This window comes from Mustela erminea, chromosome 9 (genome assembly GCF_009829155.1).
Source record: "Mustela erminea isolate mMusErm1 chromosome 9, mMusErm1.Pri, whole genome shotgun sequence".
Classification (NCBI taxonomy): Eukaryota; Metazoa; Chordata; class Mammalia; order Carnivora; family Mustelidae; genus Mustela; species Mustela erminea.
Genome location: NC_045622.1, coordinates 63,092,685 through 63,104,746, shown reverse-complemented (window position 1 = coordinate 63,104,746; position 12,062 = coordinate 63,092,685). Strand labels below are relative to the sequence as shown.

Here is a 12,062-nt window from a genome sequence, read left to right as displayed (position 1 = left end):
ATAATATGAATGTTACTATGTTTGATGGAGTCACTGAGTTATCTAAGTCTATTCTCGTGTTCCATAATAATTCTTCATTAATTTACCATTATTTTATTCTCCATATTATTTATTCATTCCTTTGATTCTTCTGTCCTTGTCATCATTACATAGTCTGTTTCCAGTCTCAGTTACTACATTCTTCATCTCTGACTGAATTTTTTTAAAACTCTTTTATTTCTGTTGTAAGGGCCTCCCTGATGTTTTCAAGCTTTTCTCAAACTCAGGGAGTATCCTCATGTTTATTCCTTTAAATTCTCCATCAGGTATGTTATTTATATAGGTTTTTCTTAGATCTGTGGCTGTGACCTTATCTCGTTCTTTCATTTGGGATGAATTCCTCTGTCTTGGCATTTTGTCTAAGTCTCTGTATTTTTCTCTGTGTTAGAAAAGCTCATGGTGTTTTCTTTTCCTGAGAGTAATGGCTTTATGAAGAAGAGGGCATATGGTGTCCGGGCCTGGAACTTCAGGGAATGGCTCTAGTTTGTACTACATGCACTCTGATGTTGTGTTTTGGTTGCTTTTTTCCTTTGGGCCAGTTATCTGCAGTTCTCCTTGCCTGTGTGGCCAGTGTTTGGTCCTTGGCCAGAAGATGGTGAGTTTTAACTAGGTGTGCTCTGGTCTTCTTGTTAAATGAGACCTGATACTATTTCCACTTGAACTGGGGCCCTGTAGAACTCTCTGATTAGGAGACATGGTGTGGGCAGTGGTTTGCGCTGGTATTCTGAGGAAAGGGCCTGCTGCAGTGGGATTCAGACAAGCTTTACAGACAAAGGCAGTGCCACCAGAGTACAAGAGTGTGGGACTTGGTATAAGCAGGTTAGGCAGCCAGTGTCCATGGCTCTGTGTTGTTTACTACAGATAAGTGATTCTGTGTTTATTTTTTATTCTTTTATGCCCCACTTTTTTTGTTTTTATTTAAATTCCAGCAGAGTTAGCACATTTTATTAAAATTCCAGCATAGTTAGCACAGAGTGTCAGGTGTACAATAGAGTGAGCAGTTCAGAAATTCTATACATCACTCAGTGCTCATAGTGATAATTGTACTCTTTAGTCCCATTGCCTATTCCCCCCTTCTCCCCCACTAACATCCACTCTGGTCACCATCAATTGGCTCTGTATAGTTTGTTTCTTGGTTTGTCTCTCTCTCTCTTTATTTTTCCTTGTTCATTTTGGTTTTTTTTAAATTCTTCCTGGAGGACATCTGGGTGGCTCAGTCAGTTAAGCATCTGCCTTCAGAGAGGTTGTCCTTGGAGAGTCATCTTCCTCAACACCACATCTCAGGGAAGAGCTCCACAAAGAGGGGATAATCTCCCCACTGTGAACCCCAGGCATTCTTCAGATCTTTGTTTCCACTCCACCATCTGCCCTAGGTTGTTTGCCTACCTTCTCTCTAGGAGGAGGGCAGCACCCTTAGAGCTCTAGCCCAGCCAAACCCACTGACCTTTAAAACTCAGGCTTTAAGCCTTGTTGGTTCCAAAGAACTCACAATCAGCCTCTCTCGCATCCCAGCCAAAGGCACTGGGGAGGTGTTCTTCTTGTGTGTATCACCTGTGTCCCTCTCTCTCCGTGACCGGCTCCCATCTGCAGCACTTTCAATCTTTTCTTCTGTCTCTGCATTTCCTACCTTCCTTGATGTGGCTTCTTTTCTCTCTTTAGTTTCAAATATTCACTCAACTTATACTTTTTGTTCTGTTTCCTTTGCTCATGCTATTCTAAATAGCAGCCACTCTGGTAGTACCAGCTTCAAGCTCATGGCAGCTGGTAGGACTGATACTGGAAATCATGCTTTCCTGGTGTCAAAGTTGATGCCAAGATTTCCAACCACAATCAATGGAGACAGGAAATAAGTGAATGTTTAAAATGTAAATCTTGGGGGCGCCTGGGTGGCTCAATGGGTTAAAGCCTCTGCCTTTGGCTCAGGTCATGATCCCAGGGTCCTGAGATCGAGCCCCGCATTGGGTTCTCTGCTCAGCAGGGAGCCTGCTTCCCTTCTTCTCTCTCTCTGCCTGCCTCTCTGCCTATTTGTGATCTCAGTCAAATTTAAAAAAAAAGTTTTTAAATGTAAATCTTGGGACACCTGGGTGGCTCAGTTGGTTAAGCTGCTGCCTTCGGCTCAGGTCATGATCCCAGGGTCCTAGGACTGAGTCCCGCATTGGGCTCCTTGCTCAGCAGGGAGTCTGCTTCTCTCTCTGCCTCTGCCTGCTGCTCTACCTGCTTGTGCTCTCCCTCTCTCTCTCTCTCTGACAAATAAATAAATAAATAAAATCTTTAAAAAATGTAAATCTTATGATGTCTCTCCTTGTTTAAATATTTCAGTGGGTTTCTATGGATTCAGGATGAAAAACATCTTTAGTGTGGTGGGTGTAGCCCAGCTTAACTGGGCCTTGCCTGTGCTTTCTATTCTTTCATGTTGCAGTCTTCCCTTGTCCCCGCTCATTCCCTTGCCTACCTTCCTGGTGCAAGGTTTGCTTTCCGTTTTTGGTGTCACTATCCCATTCTGGGCTAGGACTGTCAAAACATGCTTTTGTCTCTATCTGATATATTTATTATTCCACTTTTCGACTAGTTTTTACTCCTCCTTTAAACCTATTGAAAAATGCCTTTCCTTAAGCTGATCTTCCTTGTTTCTCCTGTTTCCTAACTGTCCTCCTCAATTTGTTCTCCCTCTGAAAACTCTGTCCTTTTTTCATAGCTCTTTTTCTAAATTTTCTTCTAGGCATCAGAGTGGGATTTTTTCCTCTTGGTGGGAACTTGTACCCAGTTTCTAAGATAAGAAATGAAATTTTTTGCAAAGTGATACCGGCTGGGGACACAGATGTGTCCTTAGCTTAGTAAGCTACAGTGCAAGACAACAATTCAAAGAAGTTCCTCTTCACAGCATAAAATCTGATGTGTGTTTTTTGTCATCCTTCAAACTAACCAGTCCATCTTCCCTTCCTCTGAGTAGTTCCACCTGCCTCTGTTCTACAAAGCTCTTGCGCTTAGTTTTCAATGGTCTGTTCATTGCACTCAGCTTTTTTGTGATCTACTTGCTGGCTCAAAGGAATTTTGTAACAACTGTATAATTCTATTATCTTCTGATGTGTAATCTCCAACCCACTCTTAATTTCGATGCCAGTACATCCCCCTCCATAGTTACAAAATTCCAAGTTATCATTTCTGAAAGTTTTTTTTTTCATCACTGAATTTCCTGTTATGTCAGGAGATTTCTATATACCTCACAGCAGAAAGGATGGGATCTACAGGCCAGCCAGGTGGTAATGATCCAGTCTCCAATCCCTATTTTACTGTCTGATTTTGCTGACTACTTTGTGTACCATCTTTGCTAGTTTCTCTGGGAAGAAGAAACTGAGATGGAGTCCCCCCAGGGAAGGAAGATACCTGGGAAAGAAAAAGGGTTGAAACAGGATTGTGTTGGATAAGCCCTTTGACTGGTACACAGGCCTGGAAGAGTCTTCTGCACACCTGACAGGGAGCTCTGGATTGTCCATTAGGAGCATCCTGCGTGGGCCAGAAGTGACAAGACCCTTGCTTGGTCATTGACTGTGGACTTTCCCAGAAGAGTGGGGCTTGACTTGGAAACTTAGTCTGACCATGAAGGAGCACACAGGAGCCAAATAATCATCTCCTTTGCATCTGGGCAGTGACTCTTTCTGGGAGAGGGATCTGAACAGCGCACTTTCATGTCTACCACAATAGGTCAGCAAGTTTGATGTATAAATGATTTAAATTGCAAGAGAGAAATTATAAATTTCCAGGGATATACCAGGGCAAAACCACAAGGAAATTACCACTACCTATGATGGATTTGGGCTTTAGTCAAAGAAGAAACAAAGGAATTTATTTTGGTGTTATATTCTTGTTAAAAGCATGTTTGAAGGATATAGTAGAAGGTTTGATGAGCTAGAAAATACAAGTATAAATTAAGTATACAATATTCATCTTTGTTAATTGCATATGTGTGAAATATGATTGAAGGGAGAGCCAGCATGGCTTTGAGGAACCACCAGGAATATACAGCAAGAGTGAAATTACCCTAGTTTATCATATACTGGCTCTGCCATTTTCCATGTTTTGACAGGTCCTTCTCCTTTCTGAATATTAGCCTCTTCACCATAAAAGCATGATGATGATGATAATAATACCATTTGAGATACTGTGAGGATCAGTTGTAATAACAATAATAGCAATAGTAGTCACAGAAGAACAACAACTAAAGGATCACAAGCTGTAGCTTTTGTATGCCAGGCATTGTATCAAATGCCAATACTTGTCTCATTTAATCCTCACAACAACTTTATGAGCTAGATACTATTCATATCTCTGATCCTTGAATGATTTCCTTAAGTAATCTTTTACATCTACTACTAGAACTGGTCAAAAAATTCAGTGAGGTTGCAGGATATAAAGTCAAAGTACAGAAATCTATTACATTTTTTGCACTAATTATGAGGTAGACAAAAGAGAAATTAAGAAAACACTTCTATTTACAATTGTACCGAGAATAAGAAAATACCTATGAATAAACTTAACCAAGGAGGTGAAAGACCTGTACCCTGAAAACTGTAACACACTGATGAAAGAAATTGAAGAAGACACAAACAAATGGAAAGACATTCCATGCTCATGGATTGGAAGAACAAATACTGTTAAAATGTTCATAGTCCCCAAAGCGATCTACAGATTTAATGTAATCCCTTCAAAATATCAGCAGCATTTTTCATAGAACTATAACAAATAATCTAAAAATTAGGGGAGGGGGTTTGGGAGAAGGGGGTGGGATTATGGACATTGGGGAGGGTATGTGCTTTGGTGAGTGCTGTGAAGTGTGTAAACCTGGTGATTCACAGACCTGTATCCCTGGGGATAAAAATATATGTTTATAAAAAATAAAAAATTAAAAAAAAATTAGTATGGAACCACAAAAAACCCCAAATAGCCAAAGCAACCTTGAAAAAGAGGAAAAAATCTGGAGGTATCACAATCAAACCCATGATGATATGGTCAAATAATTACTGAGAAAGAAGGCAAAAATTATGCAATAAGAAACAGATAGTATCTTCAAATGGTGTTGTGAAAACTGGATAACACATACACAAGAATGAAACAATCATTTTCTTACACCATACACAAAGGTAAACTCAAAATGGATTAAAGACCTAACCATGAGTCCTGAAACCAAAAAGACCTAGAAGAGAGGACAGGCAGTAATTTCTCTCACATTGGTTATAGCAACATTTTTCTATATGGTCAATTAATCCTTGATAAAGTAAGAAAGAATATCCAATGGCAAAAAGATGGTCTCTTCAACAAATAGTATTGGGAAAACTGGACAGCAACTTGCAGAAGAATGAAACTGGACCACTTTCTTACACCATACACAAAAGTAAGATCAACCCATTAAAATCCTAGAGGAGAATACAGGCAGTAATAATCTCTTTGACATTGGCTATAGCAACTTCTTATTAGATATATCTCTTGAGGAAAAGGAAACAAAAAATAAAAATGAACTATTGGGACTACATCAAAATAAGAAGTTTCTGCACAGCATAGGAAACAAGCAACAAAACGAAAAGGCAACTGAATGAATGGGAGAAGATATTTGCAAATGACATAGCTAATAGAGGGGTTTGTATCCAAAATATATAAAAATTTACATGACACAACACCAAAAAACCCATAATAATCGTTAAAAAATGGACAGAGGACCTGAATAGACATTTTTCCAAAGAAGACATTTAGATGGCCAAGAGAAACATGAAAAGATGCTCAACATCACTCATTGTCAAGAAAATGCAAATCAAAACTACAATAAGATATCATTTCACACCATTCAGAATGGCTAAAATTAATATCACAAGAAACAACAGGTTGTGGGAAAGGATGTGGAGAAAGGGGAACCCTCTTGCAATAATGGTGAGAATGTAAACTTGTAAATACATTCTGGAATATGGTGTGGAGGTTCCTCAAAAATTTGAAAATGGAACTACCATACAATGCAGCAATTGTACTACTAGATATTTATGCAAATGATAGAAGAATACTGATTCAAAAGTACACAGGCACCCAGCTGTTTGTAGCAGCATTATCAAAAATAGCAAAATTATGGAAATAGCCCAAATGTCCATTGACTGATGAGTGGATAAAGAAGATATGCTATATCAATCTATAAAACTACATATATATATGAAATTAGTTATAGACATAGATATATAGTGAAAGAGATAGATAAAGAAGATATGTTATCTATCTGTAGATCAAAATATAGATATAGGTAGGTGATAGACAGATGATATATATATAGATAGATGATAGATAGATAGTGGAATATTATTCAGCCTTAAAAAGAATGAAATCTTATCATTTTCAATGACATGGATGGAGCTAGAGAGTATTATGCTAAGCAAAATCAGTCAGTCAGAGAAAGACAAACACCATAGGAGTTCACTTACATGTGGAATTTAGGAAACAAAACAGATGAGGATATGTGGCAAAAAAAAAAAAGAGAGTCAAATGTCTTTATACACTTTTCATTCCAGTCCAATACACATGGAAGAAAGTGTATAATTGTGACCCTACATCTTGATGAACACTCATAACATGTACATCACCTGTGTTACCATCACTGACACAAGAAGCTGACCATATATGACAGAAACTCCCATGGGAACTATGGGGCATGAATCATAGAGAATACATATGAGGCAGCATTCCCCTGCCTGGGGCATGGGACTGTTTCACGATGGGGTGTAATTCCACCATGGTGAATGACATGGGAGGGATTCCTGGGTTGGAATGTGGAAGTGAAAATCCCTTTACCTCAGGATAATGGCTCTATTTCCCACTGGACACAGAGTAGAGAGAATGAATCCCTAAGTGTTGTTGGCAGCCTTATTGCTGTGGGGGGAGGTGAGCTTCCTTGAGAATGGAACCTGCTTTAGGAAAGTGCAGCGAGAAGTAGACAAAGGTAACCTGCATTCAGTCACAATGTCCAGTTCAGCACAAAGCCAAATCTGCAGAGTGATTCAGCTCTTCACTCTGTGGGGACTGAGCCAAATGGTCTCCTTGATTGTCCACCCAGTGTCGACAGATCTCTGAATCTCTTGATTTTCCTATATATTCAATGAGATTCATCACATTATGTTTATTTTATGGAGAAAGTTATAGAAGCAGTAAACATTAAATGATTTGCTCAAATCTCACAACTAGTCCAGATCATTGGAGTCATAGTTTGAAAGCTCTTTCAATACAATCAATTTTAATGATATTTTTCTCATAAATTTTCAGTGGCTCTATATTTCTTCTACAAATGATTGGAAGTTCTTGGATGGTGGGAGTAAACATTCAGTTGTCTAGAACTCGGCTTCCATCCACTTGCTTTAGCTAGTTTCCCACCATGACCCAAACTGTGCATTCCACCCAATCATTCTCTACCTGTAGCTCACCTGCCTTCCCTCACACTCTCACACCACTGATCTCTTCTTTCCTGGTTTACAACTGTTAGTCAGCCTCTGTGTTCACCTCCTACTGGAGATGTCATGGTGAACTGAGTCTCTTGTGTGAAGAGATACTTATCCCCATTAGAAATATGAAGGAGTGTGCTCTTGAGGATTCTCATGGGGTTCTCCAGGGGTGTGCTCTTGAGGGTTCTCATGGGGGCAAGATCAAGCCTCTTTAGTCATCATGCAAAAATAGGAGAAGGTGTTTATGACACGATTCCATGTTCTCCAGGGAGCGATTCTACAGGGCATATGATTCAGTGTCATATAATGTTCTAGAATCAGTGCCCCGAAGCACTGAATTGTATGTATGAACAGGTGGCTTTTGAGTAGAGGTAAAACTTCTGATACAGTACTGAGAAATTTCAAGAGACAGAGTCGATAGGTAAGAAAGGGAGGATTCTGCTGTGTGTGTGTGTGTGTGTGTGTGTTGGTGGGTTTTCCATTTATAGTTCCTCTCCAACTGATCGTGGAGATGCTGTTGAAGTGATGTGTCCATGCTCAGGAATCACTGGACACAGCTGACACATTGCCATAAGTAGACTCCTTGGTTTTGATGCTGGTGAATTTTTTCTCTTTTTTTCAGAGAAAAATTGAGGCAATACTTAGAGATGTAAGTACTCTGCACACATCAATCTCAAATCTTAGACTGCTGCAACTGAAAGGGAACTTGGTATAAGTGCCACTCCCATCTCCTCATCTGGAAGGGAGAAACCTACTTAGGGAGTGATCTGCCTAAATCTTTCTGTTAGGAGTTCTGTAAGACAGCATTGGGCCTCTAACTTCCAGAGCAAAGGTGCAGACAGGGCAGTCAGTGGCTTGTTACCAGTCATGAATGGCTTTTTTTTTTCTTCATAAAATGCTTATAGTCCATTGTATAAAGTTTTTCTATTTTATTTACGTTACACTTTAAATTTTCCAATTTTCAAGATCTATCCACTTCTAAATATTTGGAACTAAATACACTTTATTCTTTTTTCTCATCAGAAATGGATTTCAAGTGTTTGATCCTGTGACTATAATTTACTGATTTCAGGAGTCTTTTCAATACGCAAATGATAATTAGCATGGTTAGTATAGACATTTACTCTTTTTTAAAAAAATTAATTTATTTTTTTCAGCATAACAGTATTCATTGTGGACATTTACTCTTAATGGATGATACGGTCAAACTTAGAAATAAATCAAGCTGCCTTCTACTGTCTGTTAATGTCCTGCTGGTCTTTACTCAAGGTGACATGAGCTGTGTCCTGTTCTCTTGGGTTCCTCAGCTCCCACAGTGTACTTCTGCTGGTTTTCAAACATCACACAAAGGCTAGTAGGTCTCCATTGAAACACTAGGGTGTCATCAAATACACGTGCTTTGAGTAGGACCATCTTCTTCCCTATGCCTTTTTCCTTCCACCGACTGTACCCTCCCCTGGTGACATGCTATGATTCGGTTATTCATACTCCCTCCACATTGAGAAGTATCAAACCCCTTAAATAAATATCTCATAGACCCTTGTTATTACCTCTGCTTGCCAGTGTTGTATGTTGGCTTCACTCTTCTTTTTGGTACTCTCTTTCTTAAAGCCAGAGTGGATTTCCTCATTTTTTTTATTCCATCATTCATCAAACATTGGTTTAGTATCAATTATAGGTCAGGGACTATTGTAGACATTGTGAATATAGCAATGAAGAAAACAAAATCTTGGATTCCTGGAGTTCATATTCGGTAAGGGAGTTAGACTTCATGTATCTATAATATATAAATATTATCATTAGGCAATATATACATATTTATACATGTAAATTGTAGCTTCCTCACTTAAAGGTGTCAGCTGGAGATAATAGAGGAAAAACAGAGCAAGATAGAAGAGATAGGAATTCAAGAACTGAGAAAACAGTGGAATGATATTTTATGTATTATTTCAAGCTCTCTGTGGAGTGTGAAATCAGTGTATCCCTGTGATTACTGAGCCCAGAACATTGTAGGTGCTCAAACAGTATTTATTTAATAATTAATGATTAAATCAACTTCTTGATCAGAAAGGTAGTAGAAGAGGGAGAAAAGGAAGACAGAGATAGCAGAGACAGAGGAAATGTTTAAATCACATTTTCAGAATGATCGAAACTACATGATTCTATATTATTATGGTCACAAGGATTAGCCATTGAGAAGTGGCTCTTAAAACTTCCCATGCAGGCCAGGGCACCTGGGTGGCTCAGTTGGTTAAGTGTCCAACTCTTGATTTTGGCTCAGGTCATGATCTCAGGGTGGTGAGACTGAGCCCCGCTTGGGCTCTGGGCTCTGCACTGGGCACATAGCCCAAGATTCTCTATTTTCCTCTCTCCCTCAGCTCCTAGCACATTTTCTCTCTCTTAAAAAAAATCATGCAGGTCAATCTCACTAGAATTGGCCATGACAGGCTGCAAAATCAGTAAACCTAAAGGCATTCACACAATTTATAGATCGCCTAAGACAAGCACATCCAAGTTCAAAGCCCTCTGTTCCTGCTGAGATTACAGGAATCAAGTCACACATAGGCATTTTGAACATGGTGAATATTCATAATAAGTCAATTGTCCTATAACTTTAAATTATTAGGTGGTTTGGCAACTTGCTTATCTTTTCTCATTTCACTACCTTTTAATTCTTTGACATTTGTAGTTTTAAAAATTTCTACTTACATAAAATTGAGAAAAACAGATGATATTAATAGATAGCAACGTTGTGGGAAATGGAACCTCAGTTATAAATATCGATGTTTACTTTAAGGCGGGTTTAATTTTCAAACTGTTTAATGTACACATCACAAAAACATTTTGATAATATTTTGTGCTTTTCAGACAAGACTCCAGAACCAACATTCTTCACTTTCTCCTTTTTATTTAAAATGTTCATTATTCAGAGTGATTGGCCATTTCTAAAATCACCAAAATGAATTTAGTCAGGACGTGTTCCTCTTTACATCTTCAGCCAAGAATATTTGGGGGGAATTGCAGACACAGACTCTCAGCTATTGGACTGTGACTTCATAATTTGTATACAATGTCCCTAAAAACAAAATGCTCTCCACCACTGACATGAAAAGGCAAAATCAAAGCTCTGTGGCTGAATTCATCCTCCTGGGCTTTTCTAACTTTCCTGAACTCCAAGAGCAGCTCTTTGGGGTTTTCTTGGTTGTCTACCTGGTGACTCTGTTGGGAAATGTCATCATTATAATCATCATCTCCTTGGAACGGAGCCTCCACGTGCCCATGTACCTGTTCCTCCAGAACTTGTCTGTGGTGGACGTGAGTTTCAGTGCAGTCATTATGCCTGAAATGCTGGTGGTCCTCTCCACTGAGAAAACGTCGATTTCATTTATAAGCTGTTTTGCACAGATGTATTTCATTCTTTTTTTTGGTGGTACTGAATGTTTTCTCCTGGGGGCGATGGCTTATGACCGATTTGCTGCAATCTGTCATCCTCTGAACTACCCAATGATTATGAACAAAAGGGTTTTCATGAAACTACTTATAATGTCATGGGCCTTAGGTTTCATGTTAGGTACTGTGCAGACATCATGGGTTTTCAGTTTTCCCTTCTGTGGTCCCAATGAAATCAATCATATCTCTTGTGAAACCCCAGCAGTGCTAGAACTCGCATGTGCAGATACCTTTCTGTTTGAAATCTATGCGTTCACTGGCACCATTTTGATTATCATGGTTCCTTTTGTGTTGATTCTCTTGTCCTACATTCGGATTCTCTTTGCCATCCTGAAGATGCCATCAGCCACTGGGAGGCAAAAGGCCTTTTCCACCTGTGCCTCCCACCTCACGTCTGTGACCCTCTTCTATGGCACGGCCAGTATGACTTATTTACAACCGAAATCTGGCTACTCCCCAGAAACCAAGAAGCTGATGTCATTGTCTTACTCACTTCTTACACCTCTGCTGAATCCACTGATCTACAGCTTGAGAAACAGTGAGATGAAAAAAGCTTTGATGAAACTGTGGCTCAGAAAAGTGGATTTACACCCATTCTGATAGTACTGAGAAGACTTGTGTATTTGGTCACTGTTTGACTGAACTCTATATAAATTTTAAAAATGGCCAAACATTCTATATTCCTATGTATGAACATGTTTAATTTGATTTTTCCACATTCAATATTAGGGATACCTATCTTCAACAGTGTACTGCTGTTATTCATCTTTTATAGAACACAGAATACAACACTTGATCCATTCCTGTACTACAACATCCAGGGCATTAGTGGACTGTGTCATTAGAAGGACTTTTCAATAAACAACTTCAACCCTCCATTATATGTACTGATATTCTATTTCTGATACATTCTTCAAAGAGATTCTGATGAGATCAAAAGTATGTGTCACATAAACATGACAGTTAACATTCTTTGAAACCCATTTCCTGTGATTGGCCAGACACAAGGACTCCATATGGGATGTAAAAATGTAGACTCTCAACTCCCACCAAAGACTTCATGAATTCCAACTGCATATTAAAAGGATCCCAACTTTAAAGTGGGGG

The 12,062-nt window shown here is 39.1% G+C and overlaps 1 protein-coding gene across 1 annotated transcript; it reads left to right on the top strand.

The window, feature by feature from the left end:
- The first annotated feature begins 10,610 nt into the window (after nt 1–10,610).
- Nucleotides 10,611–11,555, top strand: LOC116600353 (olfactory receptor 10A6). Its single transcript, XM_032360530.1, has one exon. It carries the CDS (start codon nt 10,611–10,613, stop codon nt 11,553–11,555), a length of 945 nt encoding a protein of 314 aa, XP_032216421.1.
- The last annotated feature ends 507 nt before the right edge of the window (nt 11,556–12,062 follow it).